Consider the following 20,068-nt stretch of genomic DNA (forward strand, 5'->3'; position numbering starts at 1 on the left):
AGGTGGCGCGAGTTATGGTTGCTTAGCTTACCATAATTAGGGAATGTCGAGTGTCTTTCGGTTTTACTGTGAAGTGTAACGTCCCTTTAAGAAATGTTTGGACTGAATATACATATATAGATATGGGAGTGAACAAAAACAAAGGGGCTAAACATGTCATGTCGACAGTGATGTCAGCAATGACATTTGTGAGGCCATCGTTCATTTCCTGGGTGTTAGTTTTAGCAGTGCATAGTGGTGATGGCAGGTGTGGTTGCTTAGGCTACCATAACTGGCAAATTTCAGGGGTTTTACGGTTTTACTTTGAACCATAAAGGGGCGTTTGAAAAGTTTTTTTTAGGGAAGTGCACAGGTTTTTGGTAGGGCAACTTAACTATAACGTCCCCTTAAAGTTTTTTTTATAGTGAATTTTACAGGTTTTTAGTAGGGCAACCTAACCATAACGTCCCTTTAACAAAGTTTTTTTGTTACTGAATTTCACAGGTTTTTGGAAGGTAGAACGTAATCATAACATTGGGGTAACAAAGTTTTTTTGCTAAATATGCACCATCATATGATTTTGGGAGATTTGTAGTGCAATGTACTGACTTTATATACAAGTAACATAGAACATACAGAGCTCTCTTGCTATTGATATCTGTAAGGCACGGACTGAGCGTCTGTTTGCGGACGGGCGCGGATGAGGTCAACAGAAACCAAACAGTCAGGGGGTATCGGAAATTGTAATATTGTTTTACACAATAAATGGGCAACTTTGAAAATGGACTCATAAAGACATGATAAGTACTAATAAATTATTATGGAAACCTAAACGTGTGAAATAAAAACCATGCATTCAATAATCATGAAGAATGAAATGGATTATACCATAACAAAAAAAAGGTATGCCTCCAATGCAAGTACCTCGCAGAAACTCTGCAGCCAGGATCGACAGTGGAAGCACGCAGTGCAAGGAAGGCAAATTACAAGGAAATAGAAAGTGAGCTTCATTTTTCTTATATTTGTGTGTACTTTTGTTGGTAAGGGTGATTCGTCCCCAAACCTTCAAGAGGAAAATAGACGTTTTGATGAAACATCCATCCCTTCTTCTCTGCACAAATTTTCCCCTCACAATCAGCCCGTATTGAATCCTAATTCCCCTGTATTCGTGTCAATATCTGCTTCCCCTGTATTTCCGGCGATTGAAGTGTGTGTGTGTGTGTATGTGGAAAGTTTTTGTGTATTAGTTGTTATTGAAGAGCTTGAGGGAAATTTTTTTATTTTAAAAAAAGACATAAAATGTTCACGAACAGCGCGCCTGTTCGAGCGATTCTTAAGCAATAGAGTATGGATGTTGTAAGGGCAATACACCTAACCATAGCAATGGCAACCAAGATGGAAGTGATGTTGGAACGCACCATCTGTGCATGTTGTGCGTAAACAAACAGAATGGGGCTGTCCTAAGGACATTGTACCTCTCCGTACCGTTCATAAATGAGATAAAACATGTTCTTAGAAGACACCAGGTGTCCGGGATGTCTGGAAATGAGCAAAATGGGAGTGTCTTAAGGATACTATACCTGTCTGTATCGTCCGCATTCAAGATGGAAGTGTCCGTAGAACGGGGCGGTGGCCGGCATGTTCGTAGTCAAAGAAAATGGAGGTGTCCTAAGGACACTGGACCTGTCTGTACAGTCATGAGGTGATGCTTGCACATGCGCAGTATACTCATAAGTACAGCGAACATTGCGCCTGTCCCTAACTGTCCGTATCACTTGTGTTGCACTTTTAATTAGTCGCAGGACCCGAACACTGTCCGTAGGACATTTCCACGCATGTGCACGTTTGTAACTCTGCATTTGCTGTCCAGCGGGCACTAATTTCCCTCGCGGATGTGTTCAGGACGTCATCATTTGGCCGCACCCACGCTGAGCGTGTGGATTAATTTGCGCAGTTTGTGTGCTTCTGCAACATTACAAAAGAAGTTATATGTGGAAAGGGAAATTATTTCACATTATAAAATCATCATTTCACATTTTGCATACAATAGCTGTAGCTGTGTACGTATTGTTTGAAGGTTTTGGAACGCTTTTGAGTGATGAAGATTGTCGTGAGCCGCCCCCCTTCACTCCTATAAATGGCCACACCCCCAAGTGCATCCTCATTGTGCTTCTGGCTATTGCACATTGAGTTGTGTTGCCTTTACTGCGACCAATAGGAAAGTATCCGTCATGGCATCCATGGGTACTGTTGCTTCATTAGTCTCAGCAGCACCCCCAAACCCTCCTCCGCCACCACTTCCCCAAGGGCCTGCAGAGAGATATATACGGGTGAGGATGTAGAGATTGAGGAGGAAGAGGAAGAAGAGAATGAGGTTGAGGAACTCCGCTTGCAAGCACTCGCCAGGAGTCGTGGATGTGGCGGTTGCTTTCTGTTTGTGGGAACGTACCAAAAGCACGTGCGAACCTTGTGAGGTGTAACCAGTGCCAGTTGGTGCTGAGTCGCGGGACTGTATGCTGGGAGTAAGTGTTGGCTCTGAAAAGAGCCTTTTGGTGGTGTTGTGTGTGCGTCAAAAAATTGTACATTTTGAAAAAAATGGATTGTCAAATAGGGTACAGTCAATGCAAAAAAGGTTGCAATGCGGATTGTACATTGCAAAGAAAAATCCGATTGCCAGCATATGTGAGATGGACTCCATCTCTGCGAAAAATGAAAGAGCTGCGAAACAAAATGTATTCATTGTGGAAAGAGGACATGCCAACATCTCTTAGAAAGGCACAAACAGCCTTATTGACGTTGCGCCTCGCTTTCTCCATTTGTGGACCAAATGCAGAAGAACGCAGCCATATTTTTCTTTGTGCAATACGGGAAAAAAGTATTTGACCATTTGGAAACATGTCCATGACCTTCGCAAGTCCTTCCTTCATTGGAAATTGCAAAGAAATTCCAGAGACATGGCCTAAACTGTTTCCTCCACAATGAATGATAATTATATCAGGATGACGCTCTTTCTGTAAAGTAGTACAGAGAGGTACCAAGTCGAGCCACCTCATTCCACGCACGCCATGCCAATGTACATCCACATGAGGAAATCCAATATCTGCAGATAGACCGCAACTTTCTGCGTGCACCTTCAACAAATGCATCTAGGAGTCTCCCAAAATCTAGATAATCTGTTTTTGCGCACACAGAGCCATGGCTGTCTAGTCTGCTGTCAGGGAGAAGACGGTCTCAGTAAATTTCTCAGTTCAGAACACACCCACTGAACTTTACTGACCAATCCCTAGCTCTGTTCATTCTCATTTGCATACGTCTCCACCCCAAAATCCCCCTTGTTAACATGCGCTGCCTGCAAACCACCGCCATGTCCGCGGACACGTAAAGGATCCGAGCGCGACGACTGTACATTTAAGTATTATTCCCCTTTTCCCCTTTAAGTTGGGCTCTGAAAAGAGACGTTTTTTGTTTGTTTTTGGGCAGATGCCTTACAGACACCTGTTATTTTGTGTTTTTTTCAATATACTTTTTTTATTGCTTTACTCTTACAACCATTATAGAACCTTCTCTAAAGCAAGCCGTACATTCCAAAAGAACATGGAATTTCCCAAAGAAGACAACACAACACCATCTGCTTCAAAATAATCAGCATTACTGGGCACAATGTTATCATGGCTGCAGAAAAACATACCAGCTCGTAACATGAAAGCACGCATGCCGTGATTGATGATACACCTCCCAATATTTTGATCAGGACAGAAAACAGAACTGTTGTCCCATTTTCCTCTAGGGAGTAAACCAGAAAAAATGACTGTTGCAGTTGGAAAGATGTTCATGGCAGCTTGAACCAACTGTTCCAAGTCTTTTAACAAAGTACATGAAGTCGCGTAGCCCAAATGGCAAGCACCGTAGTGCAAAAATACCACATGCGGAGTGGTCATCATACGCATGTGTCGGCAAACTTCCAAAACTGCCACAACATTGCGATCACTCTCAGCGCTCCACACCACCTCCACTCCTCTCACATCGAAATGGGGTGCCACATGCCTACTCTCGGCATAGTGTTGTAAACCATGGACAAAAATATCCCCAAGCACCAAAACCCTGACTCTCTGCACCTCTGCCATCTTCAGTGTACGCACTGTCTTTTATCACAAAAGAGAAATGTGAACATCTGATTGGCTGAAGCCTACAGTTCCCTTTCCATGCTGGATTTGCTGTAGAAACCCATATGCAACACGCCCTACCCCCGGACAAGCTGTGTGTACGTGTGGAACGTAACTCTTACCCAGTCCTTCTACCCTTTCTACATCAATCGCGAATCCATTCCCACATTGGACAGAACTAAGCAGTCACACAGCCACCCACCAATCACAATCATCTTCGCTAAATCAAACTCTGTCATCAACATTTCGCACTTCAAATGTACTATCGATGACTCTGAAGGGAAGTTGCATATCATTGCAAAGCACCTACTTCAAAAACTACTGGGCAAGTGTTGCAGATTTCTACGTACATCTCCATGCATGCGCACATGCATGAGTATAAAGTACAGATATGCATATTATAATCAGAGAACATGTGCCACCCTTATGATTTAATTTAAACAAATTAATGCCAATAATTCTGCATAGGCAATACATACCAACGCTCCTCCTTTATGTGCAAGATATGCGATTTTTCATTGACAACCGCACTACTTCTTAATGTTTCCGGCATAACCTATAGGTACGTCACAACCGTCCCTATTGAGTGCGAAACTCTATTGTCCATTAGGAAATGTCTGAATTTTGTAACGTGTACCGCCTACATTAATGCTACTTGCAGTGCGGTCGTATGAGAAAAATAAATGCTCCCGATTGCTGTGGTGGCATCTCCCGCTGAGGGTCTCCCGATTTTTCGGAATCATATTTATAATCGGAAATTAGAGGAATTTTTCCCATCTACTATAATGACCTATCGCTTACAAACCTCTCTCCTATAGATAATACAGCTTTAAAAAACAAGGCATTTTCATAACCTAAAAAGTGTACTAATTTCTGAAGCACGTGCAATTAAGATATTGCAAATAACATATAGAGGTGGCACATAGGGAAGTGAAATGTGCACATGCACTATGTTGAAATATGAAAGGCGAATACTCCGATAAAAGAAGCAAAAGTAACGTATATAGTAACATCACTGCATTAAGCACACAAAGGTAGAACATTTTTTTTTTTACTTTCGCAGTGAAAACTACTCTCCTGAAAATCAACAGCATCTACACTGCAAACGACATATCCGAAGAAACCTGGTCATTCAGCAAAAAAAAAGTAAGTACAGTACTACCTTTATATTCTAACTATTATTCAAAGAGACTGTGTGGGTTATTTATTTAATTTGTACACCAAAGCAAACATTGATTTCGGAACCCTTGTACCCACAAATCCTCATTTATTATGTACAGAATAACAGGCAGAATGGCTCAGAAATCCCTGTGTGTTTGGAACGCAAATAAGAAAAAAAATGTTAGAATGTTAGTACTAGAAAACAATTAGATGTTTTAATTGTATGCCATTACGTTTACTATTAATACTTCTGCTCACCACTAGTCCACTTTGTACTCTCATCTCAAGCACATTGTAGTAGTATACAAACAGAAAAATAGCCTTCCCAAATCATTGTAAGAGGCCAATGCACATTGACACACCACCACAAAGAGTTTCCCCTTCAACGCATGCACACAGCACACATACATTGTACAACAGACAAAACCATGCCTTCTTTTTTTCAACAGACCCCAAAGAATGCCTACCAAAAAGCAAGTCCGTAGAAAGGAACGGAAGCGTAGAGCAAATAAAAATAAAAGTGTCAAACCTAAGCATCCATCTGTAGCAGAGTTTGTACAGAACGTTGGGACAAAACAGCTAATACAGTCGTTTAGGAAAACAAAGGAAGCTTCAACTACCGAAACTTTACCTCCTCCATCAAAATGTAGCATGAAACACAAAACTCTTCACAAGAAATCGCCTACCAGTATTTCTAACAATGCTCCTATTAATCCTGATATAGTAACAAGAACGCATAGTAAAAAAAATATTTTAGCAAAAATGTTTTGCCACAGAGTCCTTCAGAATCTTATAAGAACAGGACCGAAATCATTGTCAACCCTTAAAATCTACCGTAGAAAATTAATCCTACAAGCTCTCGTGGACAGTGCAATCCTTCTCAAAAGGACGTTGTTCATATTAGTGTTAAATAGGATGAAATCACTAATGAAACTAAGTACCAAACTACAAAAGAAACTTAGCAATAAATGGAATGTGAACAAACATAACTTCTTACATATTTGTGGAGGTGAATGGAGTCACACGACAACCACAGAACCATATTTTAATGAAGAAGCATACAAACAAAAGCAAACAAACACAATTGCCATCCATGGCAGTTGACGAGGGTATGAAAAAATCAATAATACCATCATGGAACAAGAAGCAGTGCTTCGAAAAATATCCCCTGAAAACTCAGAATTACCTCTCGATTTGACTGGACCAGACCGCCCACTATACAAATGGCAGTGCACATCAATGTGTGCCAGTCCTAACAAATCTTTCAAATCTTTACGTCAATTCCTCAATCAGTATGTGAAAGGTAAAGACAAAATAAAAATGAAAGTGCTGCAAAATATGAATATCTGCCCAGTGCGCAAATACACAGGACTGCAAGGACATTCATTAGCCTGCATTTCTGGACCTATTTGCAAAAGCACCTTCCATGATATCAAAAGGATATCAATACATCATTCAAATGTAAGAAATCTAGTGTATAAAATATACCATGCTAAAAGTCCAGCTTCAGAATTGGCAAATTTAAATTACACTCTTCTGCATGGTACACCCAAATACCTACAAGAAGAAATTGACCGTATCCAGAGAAAATATTTTGGAAGTGAAAGTCACTCACAAAATGCAATAGTTTTAGAACAGAGTAGCAACAAACCTGCACATAGCGAACTTCTATTACACACATACAAAAAAGAAATACTAAAATTTAAAAGTGCATCGGCTGAAGTACTAAACCATGTGTGTGTGTGTTGCCGCAGAACGTTTTACAAAAGGAGCACACAAAATGTAGACATAGCATACAAAATAGAAGACAATGAAGATTCCAAATGGTTTCAATTAGCTCTGTACCTTTTAGTAGAAAACAAATATGAAATAAGAGAACCCCTAATTTGTTGCAGTTACTGCACTACAAAACTAGACAACAGCCAAACTCCTTCACGTGCTATCACAAATAATTTGGAATTGTTCCCACTACCAAAACCCTGCAACAACTCAATTTGTATGAGAGCATCATAATTCAAACAGTTCACCCATTTCAAGCAATTATATGCCTTCACCCAAAAACAGCAAAATTTCCCCCTCTGAATTGGTGAAAGGCATTCGTGGCAAAGTAGTTTATTTGCCATTAGATCTCACCGAAAATGTACACACTCTAGGAGTGCAACGTTCAATAGAGCATTCTTTAATTGCTTTGGTAAATGGTGTTCCAACAAAGGAAAAATAAATTTGGCAACAAGTGTTGGACTTACATAAAGTTAGACAAGCCTTGCAATATCTGAAAGACAATAACGAGTACTACAAGGAAATAAATATTGAATAAACCTTAAGGGAAGCAACTGAAATAATTCAAGAGCTATCAGAAAATGGACAATTTAAACTTCTGGATCCTGCTGCAGTATGCACTCTTTTGGACCAGTACACAATTCATCCATTGCATTCCAATGAAAGCATAGATGATGCACTAGAAACCTACCAAATGCGACAAACCAAAGGTTCACCAATGAGTATATGGGAAAAAAGTATAGAAGCACATGCTTTTCCACTGCTATTTCCTACTGGCAAAGGTGGAAGATACGATGATAGACCCACTCAGATTACGGCCTCAGAATACCGCTCATTACGAATGTATTCGCAAGATCCCAGATTTAGACAAAATGTGGAGTACATATTTCACCTACTCTTTGAAAGTGAACTAGCAACGCTATGTAACGGAGTTGCACACATTTTGAAATCTGGAACCCACTTTCAAAATATGTCAGCTACACAATTAATACAAAAAGTACAGGAAAAAGATGAGGTTTTACAATCAAGTATAACAAATTTGTTGGCAAACATGCGTGGTACAAAAGAATACTGGTTTCGACGGCACAGAGACGTACCTTGTATGATCAGAAACCTTGGACCACCAACTTGGTTTGTGACACTAAATTGTGCAGAATATGCATGGGAAGATTTACATGAGTTCCTACGCATAGCAAACAACAACAAAACCAACATAGATATGTTAACACCTGGAGAACTTTGCTCTCTAGATCCAGTTAATGTGTCAAGATATTTCCATCATCGTTTCATTGCTATGCTACACTTTATTTGCAATAAAACTGTTCCTCCCCTCGGAGAAGTGCAGCACTTCTCGGAGAAAAGAATATCTGGCGAGAGGCGCACCACATATTCACATGCTTTTATGGATCAAAGGTGCACCTAAATTTGGTCACAACAGTGATGCCACTGTTTTGCAGTTCATCCAAAAATATGTCACTTGTGAAATCCCATCACAACTGACGCTTAGTGACCTGCATGGGCAGATTTTACAATTTCAAAGACACAAATGTGGCAAATATTGTCGTCGGTAAAGGTAAATCACCTAAGAACACGTATTACATAAAAAGAACAGAAGAAGCAAAATATATCAATGTTTACAATGCAATCATTGCCCTGTTATGTAATGCAAACATAGATGTGCAGTACATTGCAGACAATTCTACTGCTGTTGCACGATATATTACAGCCTACTTAACAAAAGCAGAAAAAACAGAGCTTCAAGACCTGTGGGTTGACCTAGCATCAGATAAAACACTATCGCAGAAATTGTACAGCTTAGGCATAAAAATGCTCTCTCATAGAGAATGTGGCGCCTATGAAGCAGCAGATCGTTTAACCGGTACGGCTTTGTATGGAAATTCAGACAACATAGTATGGCTACGTCTTGGTCCTGCTAAATCTAGAAAAAGAGTTCTGAAATCATATGAGGACATAGAAATGATCCCAACAGCCAAGTCATTTTAAAAAACAATTTACTGGACACATACTATCCGAACAGGAGTAGCACTTTGGAAAGCATGTGTCTATACCACATAGCACAAAACTTTGCATACAAAAATAGTGTAAAACCAGATAAAAGCAAAGGTGGATATGAAGTAACCGATTGCGAAGGCAGCTTAGTGAAACTTACCAAACGAAGCTTAATTAATCATGTTAAATTGTCATTAAAAACTCCTCAACAAAAAGAATTATATTACATGTCTCTGCTACAACTTTTTAAACCGTGGCGAAAAGAGGAAGAGATACTAGATAACTATGACTGCTATGAAGATGCTTTCAAAGCAAATGAGAGCCCTATCACCGATGTGAAGTTAACGCAATACAAAACAATGTTACACAATGATCAGCAACACGAAGAAGAACTGCAGGCCCAACTAGATAAGGACTCTTACGACAGTAGTCAACCTTCTGTAACAGGAAGCCAGGAACCACTAGAACAGCCACTAATAGCAAATGAGCCAGAATTAGCTATGACAGAAGTGGAAAACACCATGTGTCACTATCAAGAAGATATAAAAGACCTAACTGTACAACAAGCAAAACTTGAAGATCAGCGCAGCATTTTTGAAGACGTAACAAAACAAATTGTACATGGTGTGCAACATGAAAATAACGAATATACCTGCCAAAATTACAAACCTATACTTCTGTACGTCAGTGGTGAAGCTGGGTCTGGGAAAACATTCTTAATCAAAATCATCAGCAAGTTCCTTCAACAATTGACAAACAACAAACTGTCAGCTGTTGTAACTGCCCCCACAGGATTAGCTGCCTACAACATAGGCGGTGTCACTTTACACTGATTACTACTCCTTCCAGTAGAGCACCAAAACAAGTTAGACTATTACAAACCTTCTGGAGAAGCTGCAATGGAACTACGCAGAGTATTAAAACAAATGAAAATGCTACTAATAGATGAAGTGAGCATGGTCTCCAACTTAATGTTGGCCTTGATTCACCTCAGATTGCAAGAAGTACTTAAAACAAACTACGCGGAACTCTGCAGGAAAACACATTATCGTTTTCGGAGATCTTCTACAATTGACACCAGTGAAAGGTGAACCTATTTTTAAAACTTTAGGACACAAACTCTGCCGTAAAACTGTTGGCAGCATAGGAAATGTCAACCTTTGGCAACATTTCCAATACAGAGAATTATCAGAAAACATGCAGCAATCTGCAGATCTCACTTATGCCAACATCTTAAAAAGTATAAGAGTTGGTGTACTGTCGCAAGAAGCACAGGCAATATTGAAAAACCGGCACATTCATGCACTTTATGGCGATAATGCATGTGCTCCTGATGTTATGGAACAATTAGCCCACAAAAATGTCAATTGTATGGCCTTAATGCCAACTCTTGCAAGCAGTTTCAAATTCAATGAAACAATGTTAAATAGAGAAATGCAACCAATAATAGAAATTAGCGCCACAGACAAACTAGACGTACATGGTATGACACTACCCATGTGTGAGCAAACCACAAAAAGACTAAATAGCTTAGAAAATTCAATCTCCAACACAGCTGGGTTGGAAAAAATATTAAAATTATCCTTACATTTTAGAGTAATGCTTAAACGTAACCTTGACGTGGAGCAAGGGTTAGTTAATGGGGCACTGGGTACAGTTGTTGGCTTTCAATCATACCCACGTGACAACAACATTCAGTTTGTCAATATTCGCTTTGACAAACTTTCAGAAGTGAAAAGGATAGGGCGCTCAAATGCTCGATTCCTTCTCTTCAAAGACATGCATATACATAGAGAACAATTTTCTCTAACTCTTGCCAATGTAGTAACCATTCATAAATCCCAAGGTCTTACCGTAGACAAAGCATTGATAGATATAGGAAACACAGTCTTTAAAGAAGGCATGAGCTACGTAGCACTATCACGCTTACGTACACTTGACGGTCTATTTCTAATGAACTTTGATGCAAGTAAAGTGAACGCTGATATTCCTTGCAGTTTAGAATACAATAGACTGCATTCACTGTACTCTCCACATCTGAAACAATATCCTGTTCCAGAAAAAGTAAAACGTGGTAAAAGAAAACTAAATCAAACAGAAATGCAACAGAATCTGATAGCAAATCCTTCAAAGAAAACCAAAGAAGCTAAAGGTTCATCAAGTACCACAAGCATAAAAGAACCTATTAGGGAAAGTAAACCAGGTACTTCTTCAAAGAAGGAACAGAAAGGCCGAAAAATGCAGTCAGATACAGAACTAGCTGGTCCATTCAAATTTTCAAATGAAAATGGTGTAAGTTGCTATGCAAATGTAGCAGTGAATATTCTATTTCAAATGCCACCAATTGTTAACAATATTTACTTACACAGTACAGACCAATTGTATTTGCAAATGTTAGTCCTGCATAGAAATGCAACAAACAACACGTACAGTGTTCACGGAATAAGACAAGAATTGGACTACTGTGCTGGAATGGTGAGATTCACTATAAACACACAAGAAGATCCACAAGAATTTCTAATGTACTTACTACAAGTACTGGAAAACAAAAGCATACCTATACATGAAATCTTCCAGATTTCATACATGTGGAAACATACATGCACTCTCTGTAGCAATGTGATACAGGAACAAATTCCAAATGAGCGATTTGTGTATGTATCCATACCTAGTTGTGAATCCATTCCATTTCAGCAACTTGTACAGAATGCAAACCATGGCAGATGTTGTACTATATGCAATTCAGACAATCACTCCACCTTACTGATACAAACACATAGTAACTACATAATACTTATGCTTCTATGTTATAATGCAGACGGTACCAAAAACAACTGCAAGCTGACTGGATTCACACGCGGTCAAGTGTCACTTGGAAAGAAAACCTTTACAACAATAGGTATAATCTACCATGCAGGAGCTACAACCAATGCTGGTCACTAAACTACATACATTAAAAAGAAATGTGGATGGTTGGAATGTAATGTTAGCACCATTACTCTAAAGCAGATATTGCCAGCTAATCTCACAAATGCGTATTTAATCTTCTTAAAGCCAAAATTTAATAACTAATGTGTATGTCAACATTACCAAAAAAAAAATAAGAGAAAGACTACAAACAGTTAGAATACGCCAACAGGTATCTAACTGCCCAAGAGTGTATAACAACGACACAGATGAATGAATATCACAAATCCATAACCATAAATGCACAGTTAGGATACGCCAACAGGTATCTAATTTCTAATCAGCAGCAAGGCAACAAATATAACATTAATCAGAAAGAAGAAGGAAACACTCAAAGAAAACAAAAAAATAGTGTGTAGCATAGCAAATGAAGGGTTTTTTTTAATCCGACAAGGATGTTTTTCCCCCAGACCCAATGATTTCATAGTAAACACAGAAACTGAGCACAATGCACAGTACACTGGTTTGTAAACTAAATATGAGGGTAAAAAAAAAGCTAAACTGTCTATTATACAATGTAATAGGTCTTCATAAAATGCAAACACTAACATGCTTTTTCATTTATCACAGAAATTAAAAAAGGATAGTTCCGCCAAGTACTAAAGGCATGTAAGACATAAATGGATTCTGAACAAAGTAAACAGTAAGTATATTACAGTCATTTCATACATATGCGAATCTACACGTGTAATCTATGGCACTAATATGCTGCAGCGGCTGCACGCTAGGCCTTGCATCTTCGTTGTTTAACCTATCACCTACACCTTACGGCCAAGCTACCAAGACTATAGGTCCTACCCACAACCATCGCTGCATAGCAAAAGCATGGGGCTTGTAATTTGACTACTTATAAGTTTACTCTTGGGTGCATAGTCTGCAGCCATGCACGCAAGACGCTGGGACATGCACACAACTACCGCACCACACCACACCCATGTTCACTTATAACCTCACTGCTTATGACTTCAGTCTTGGGTGCATGGGCTAAGGCCATGCACCCAATAATCTGGGTCCTGGCCAGAACCACCACATCATATAGCATCCATTGTGGCTTCTAATTTCACTACGTATAAAGTTCGTTTTGGGAGCATGGCCTTCGGCCATGCCCCCAAAAACGCTATGCCCCCTCCCCACAACCACCTGAATGATGTTTTACAGTACGAGTGTATGTATATATGCAATATGTTGCAGTAGTTGTGGCCACAGGCTACAGACTCGGGTGTGTGGCCATAGATTTTTCAATGTAGGGGTATATAGTATTTAAAATACATGGTGGTTTACAACTGCAGTGTGTATAACTTTGTTCTTCGGTGCATGCCCATTCGGCCAAGCACCAAAAACTCTACGTTCTGCCCACAACTACCACACCATAAGACACCCATTGGGGCGTGTAACTACAATACGTACAATTGTGCTGTTGGGTGCATGGCCTTCGTTTATGCACCCATGACTGCAGCCCCTCCCCACAGCTACCTGAGTAATGTACTACCACACCATATCACACCCATTGTGGCTTGTAACTAAACTACATATAAATGTGCTGTTGGGTGCATGGCCTTCGGCCAAGCACCCATGACTGCAGGCCCTCCCCACAGCCATCGGAGAGATGGGCGACACTACAGGTGTATGTATAGGTGTGGTATGTTGCAGTGGATGAGGCCATAGTATAGAGTCTTATTAGTTTCTCCGTAGATATTTCAATGTGTGGGTGTGCAGTAGCTTAAAGCTGTAGTGCTTAGACATTTGTTGTTGGGTGCAAGGCCTTCGGCCACGCACCCAAGTCTCTACACACTCTGCACAACCACCTGATCCATAAGCAATATGACAGGTGTATCCATTGCTATGACATGCAGCAGTGGTTGTGGCCAGGGCCTAGAGTCTTGCAAGTATGGCCTACGGACATGCACCCAGGACTCTAGACCCTGGCCACAACCAGCACAGCATATTACATCCATGGTTGCTTATACATCACGAACACACACATTCAATAAACATTGTAAGTGGACCATGTACTCAATTTGTACACAGGACTCCAGGCCCTGGTCAGACCTACCAGATACATAATGGAATGTATGGCCGTGGTGAAAGAAAGTGATGTCCTGCACTGCTTGTGGCCAGGGTCTACACTCTTCGGTGTGTGGCCTACAGCCTTCAGCCATGCAAACAAAAGGTTACGGCCTGCCGACAACCACTGCACTACATAAAAATCTTGTTGGCTTATAAATTTAGCGCTTATAGGATTGTTCTTGGGTGCATGGCCTTTGGCCATGCACTGAACACTGCAGGTCATCTCCACAACCGCCTCAGTGATGTGCCGTAGTATGGGTATATGAATATGTGTGTTATGCTTCAGTGCTTCTGGCCAGAGACTGGAGGCGTAGCTGTGTGTGCATAGATATTAGAAGTAATGGGTGTACAGTGGCTTAAACCTCCAGTGCTTATAACGTTGGTCTTGGGTGAATGGCCTTCGGCCACACACCCAAGACTGCACACACTTCCCACAACGAGCTAATCGATAATCAATACTACAGATGTAGCCAAGGCTGTGACATTCTGCGGTGGTTGTGGCCAGGGTCCAGAGTCTTGGAAATATGGCCTCCGGCCATGCATCCAAGACTCTAGGCCCTGGCCACAACCACCGCAGCATGTCACAGCCGTGGTGGCGTTTGAACGAATGGCGTAAGCATAGGAAAAAGTAATGTAAATACGGCATGTACTCAATTTCAATGTTCGCTAACAGCACGCGTGTCCTTAGAAGAGTTTCACGTTCCCTGTACAGAGTACGGACTGAAATACTACCCTTATTAGACCCCTCATTGTCTGTACGTACAAACATCCCGAACAAGTCAGCCATAGAAAGTACATCAGGAACACCTACCGCCACTACAAAAGCAGTTTATCACCCATCTCTTAGTGTCTAAACCTCCCCAAGCACTTTGACACAGCAAAATAAGTTTCGAAATAGGTTGTTGCCACTGCTACCTGCTCCGCGGTCGGCGGATCCAAGATATCGGGCGCACCCAAACATTCTGACGCAGAACACATCTCGCTGCAGCCAATCGGCAGAGACGTTGCGTGTCCGCGAGCATGACGCCAGCCCCTTAGCCAATCGGAGTCTTGTCCATGGACCGAACAGGGAAGTGTGACCGCGGAACGGACATAGATATCACTAATTTTTTAAGCCCTACTTTTTGGTCGCTTTAAAGAAAAGTACTACACGGAAGGCAACCAAATTTACAAACGCACTCTTTCAGGATCAAGCTGCTGCTCCTGCCGGAAATCTGGTGAAAATCCGTCCAGCGGTTTGGCCTGTAGCCGTGCGCAAAGTTTTTCCTACATTCAGTCTATGGGAAAAACAGAAGTTTTGGGAGCCCCCCCTATAACTTTGCCCCCCCCCCGGACCAAACCTCACCAAACTTTGCAAAAATATTCAGAGTGCCCCATATACTTTTTTTGACAAAGTTTTGTAAGGATTCGTCCCGGGGGAGCGAAGTTATAAGCCGCCCAAAAAGTGCTCTTCCTATGGAAACAGTAACTTAACCATAACTACACGGCCACTCCCATGACTATTAGTGATCAACCTTTCCAGTGTGAAGCTTAATGACTTAAATCATGAGTTATGATTTTGAGGTTGGGCTGGCCCTGCTTTTTGTGTTGCCCAAAAAAATCGCTCTTCATCTCAAAACTTCTGCCCCCCACTGGCAGTGTGTTGAATTAAAAAGAAAAACATGCTTTCATCAGTGTCCCAATTTGTGTTCCCTGCATTACAACTGGAGTGCCTTTAAAATATGTTTTCCAAATACAAAGTACATGAACATTTTAGAGTTTTGTTTGATTGTGTATGACATTTTCATACTATTGTTAAACATTACAATCTACTCACTCGACAGTACATACCATCTGCTAAATATAAATGTTCCCAAAAACTTCAGATGTTTTTGCTGTAGACATCTCAAATAAAAAAAGAAGTGCTCATAATGTCATGTTTTTGACTGCTAATCACCCATAATAAACATTTTAATCAGAACACATCACATATCTGAAAGCATGAGTTATTTTGTGTTCTTTTCAATGTTTTGAAGTCATTGTAGTAAGTATGTTGCACATTTTACTGATATGTATTTGCGTTATGCTTTTGCAATTTTTAACATGTAACACATGATTTACAAAGCTTTCCTAACCCAAAACTGCATTTCTCACAATAATTTAAAATAATGGAGAATGTTATTATAAAGGCTTTATGGCAACATTGTCTGAGCATAATATGCCAACATTCACAGGAACCAAAAGAGCTGATCCAAGGTCCCAGATCTAAGTCTTTCGTCCTTGAGTAGCATTTGTGGATTCTGCAAACATGCTTTCAATTTGTTAACAATATAATCTTAATGATTTTCTTCTACAAAAAGAAAACACTAAACAGATGTCATCTTTTTCCTCAAATCATGCCAGGTGACTTACATGGAAGGCTTGATGACTTGTTTTTGATATTTTATAAGGTAAGTGTTCAGGCTTGTTCTTTATTACAATTGTTCCTAGATGATGGCTGCCTTTGTTGCATTATTAAGTGACTATGTTTCTGCAATTGCGAATTTTAAAAGTTAACTGCTGTAGTGAGATATCTTTGGTGTAAGCCATGTGGTTTAACTACTATACGTACGACACATCAATATCCCATTGTGTTAGGAATATTAGCTGCGAGTAACAATACAAATGGGAAAATAGGCTCATAATGCATTAGTAAATGTGTTGTATTTACAGATTTTTTTTATTATTACTTATACTTCTTCTAAAGTGTGAACCACACAAACACATTCATTTCACAGCACAACACGGGCAGCTGTTTGGACCCAGCACATCAGTGTCCATCAGACAAGTGGGTATGGTGGTGCGACATGAGTGAAGACTAGGCTACTTCAGTTCAGAGAACCTCTGAAAAAGAGATTCCATGGGCTGGGGTGGTTGGTTAATTTTTTGTTTTGGCTATCAAGTGATGCTGAAAGTGCTACCTTTAAGCTGAAACTATTGTCATTAAAATAAGAGCTTCAAATATGAGCTGTGAATGAGGGTCTGTAATGCTTTTCAATGGAGATGACATGTGAGGATGGGTACATAGGCGTTTGGTGTTGTTTGCTTATGTTTCCCCCAATTTAACTCCCATTTCTACGTCAAATCTACATGATTTTTCACTCATTGCCATCCATCTCCACCCAAAACCACACCCCTTTTGCACTCTTTCCCTGCATTTGTATTGTGTGCTGAATTTGGCAGCCATTTGTACTTCCAAAATGGCAGCCGCTATATTTTAATGTTTCTACAAAATGATTTTACTTGTTTTTAGATTTAAAATAATATATACTAGTGCTTTTAAGTTATGCCAAATATTTGTATTTATTTTGTATTAAAAATAAACAACTGTTATAGATACGTTTGGTTCCAAAATGTCTCCCGAAAATGTCCATGTACTTACTTGTGGGTGTTGGTCTAATGTTTTGTGATGTAAGCAGTATCTGATTGTAGGTGCAGTATGTTAGGGGTGTCAGTAGGATGCGATTGTGTGTAGAGCATGTGCTTGTCTCCACAAGATAGCCATTTTCTTAGCTTGCGTGATGGGGAGTTTCTTGTGAAATGGGTTTTCATCTGCTTAGTTGCTGTTTCCAGAATATCCGCAGTATTTCAGAAATGATAACCTTGAAATGTAAGCCGGCTTGTCAGAGCCCAGGGAAAATCAGTCTCTTCAAAATTGGTCACTTTCGCATTGGCAGCCATGCCCTCCTTTCATTTATAAATAATCACCCGAACTAATAAGGTGCACAAGATAAATGGTCTGAATATAGTAACTAAGAGACTGTCAAGCAACAGCTAATCTATTGACTAACCTGGATGATTTAAAGGAGTGAGCAGTGCCATTTTCATCTTTGATCAGAGTTACTTGATCTACGTGATTAGCGTAACTAATGTGTGCTGCCTCGTGCTGTGTCTGTCAGATACTCGTGACAGCGGCCCAGTCAGCATAGTTACACAGGGACCTCTCCACTTACCATCATACAGGGTAATCAGGCTCTGCGATGGGACAGAGCCAGGCAGTGTCACAGGTATTTTTCCAAATTTCAGGTGCAGGTGGCATTGTGTAATATTTGGGTCTGTACAATGGCCATGAGCTGGCACAGTTTGCCTAAGAATGTCTCAGGGCGCTCACAGAACAACATTTCTGTATTGTTTCAAAAGACAAAAATTTGAGAAAATTGAATGCACACCGACCTTTAAAAGAAAAGATGTATTGTTACCACAAAATGGTTTAATCACTCTAGAAGTTGAGGAATGTGGATAATCCCAGTCTCCAGACTATAAAATAGTTTTAGCTGCATTGCATTCCCTGGGCAACGTAAATCACTACCCAGCAAGCCGTTCCCCTACTAACAAAGTCTCGCGGTTTAGATAGCCAGCCTTTTATCCCAATTGTGGCTCTGGCCTTATTTGACAGCGCAAAGGCTAATCCTGTGCTAAGCATTACATTAGGCAAGTGATAAAGTCAATTACTCTGAGAGAATGCCAGCTATAGGACAGCCAGTTGGGCAAATGTTGAATGTTTACATCCCTATGCCATTTACAATGCGTACATACATGTATGAACCTTATGCAAGTAGGGGGACAGGGCTTGAGAGTAATGTAATATGCGTACTCCTTCATTAACCTCCCAGGTGAGGTGCATTCAAACTCATAACGCTGCTGAAGCGGTTGAGTTCCCATTTTTTGTTCGTTGTTAGTACCTGGAGGCATCCAAACCACAGCATAGCATACAGTATCCTCTAGAAGATTGGGGAAGCAAGAGGTAGAATAGGTTAACAATCATTTAATCCAGTAGCATGACATGTAAGCCGCAACAAAATTATGATGACTTATTGTCGCCCCTGATCTGGACATCGGTCAGAAGTACGAATAGTTGCAGATTTAAAAAAGATATATGTGAACAAATCCCCTAATACTGCAAAAAGCAACAATATGTGAATAAGGAAAGCAGCAAATGACTAAACAGCATTCCTTCTTAGAAAGGTTGTCAAAGAGCCTCGAATTGGCACCTATCAATATGTGGGTGAGAAAGAAACGATACGTGTACATGGTCAATAATGCTATGCATAATCGAATAACTGGAACACATTTGTGTTCCTTTGTGTAGGAATGCAAACTGAAAGTGCAAAGGATTGTGGGTATGCATAAACTCAATTCTCATGGCCTGCTTGTAATGCTCACTCTCCCAAATGCATTTTTCTGTGTCTCTAGGTTTACAGCAAAGGCTCCTTACATTGTAAGCAGGCTTGGCTTCTGTGACGTCTCTAGAAATCAATAGTGGGTCGGCGGCATACAAGTGGGCACAAATAGAACTAGGAGTTGAGGATTGCGATGGGCACCATCAAGGGCCAGCAGGCCAAACTGGTTTCAGTAAATAGATATTTTATTAAGTTCTGTGTATTCATTAAAAAAACAAGCAGTGGCAAAGCCAACAGTTTGGGCTTTTGTGAAGGCATGTCAAAGGCACTTGCCAGGCACAGACGTAGTAGTATTAACTGCCCTTTGATGGTAATAATAATAATAATAATAATAATTATTTAGCATTTATATAGCGCTACGAAACCCCCTCAGGTTTCGCAGCGCTGCTTATTACCCACAGTGGGTGGTGCTCATTTATCGAACTTGGAAGGATGAAAGGCTGAGTTTGGCCCTGCCGGGATTCGAACCTGAGTCAGCAGGCTCTGCACAGATGTCAAAGCAAGCGCTCTACTCACTGTGCTATCGGACCGGCTCGGTAGCAGATGCAAAATGGTGTGAATACCTGGGCATTTAATAGCAGTGCTTGCCAAATGCCTAATACTTGCACAGAAGCCAAAACTGTTGACTTTGCCAATGCTTGTTAAATAGGATGTGTACAAATGTTTTCCCTGAATATAAAGAGTGACAGAGCATAGCGAGGGAGCCAGGACCAAATAAAAGAGAGTTTGCAGGGTTCTTCCCCG

At 40.5% G+C, this 20,068-nt stretch overlaps 1 protein-coding gene across 10 annotated transcripts in view; it reads left to right on the forward strand.

The window, feature by feature from the left end:
* The window catches only part of PPEF2 (protein phosphatase with EF-hand domain 2), a 703,213-nt gene that overhangs the window by 329,684 nt on the left and 353,461 nt on the right, over window positions 1-20,068 (forward strand). For all 10 annotated transcript variants that reach the window (XM_069626300.1, XM_069626309.1, XM_069626302.1 and 7 more), the window contains one exon: window positions 16,509-16,555. In XM_069626300.1, the coding sequence (XP_069482401.1) occupies window positions 16,509-16,555 (47 nt within the window). The remainder of the gene's footprint in view (window positions 1-16,508; window positions 16,556-20,068) is intronic.

The sequence above is a fragment of the Ambystoma mexicanum genome, chromosome 6p (genome assembly GCF_040938575.1).
Source record: "Ambystoma mexicanum isolate Mex_15411 chromosome 6p, UKY_AmexF1_1, whole genome shotgun sequence".
Lineage (NCBI taxonomy): Eukaryota > Metazoa > Chordata > Amphibia > Caudata > Ambystomatidae > Ambystoma > Ambystoma mexicanum.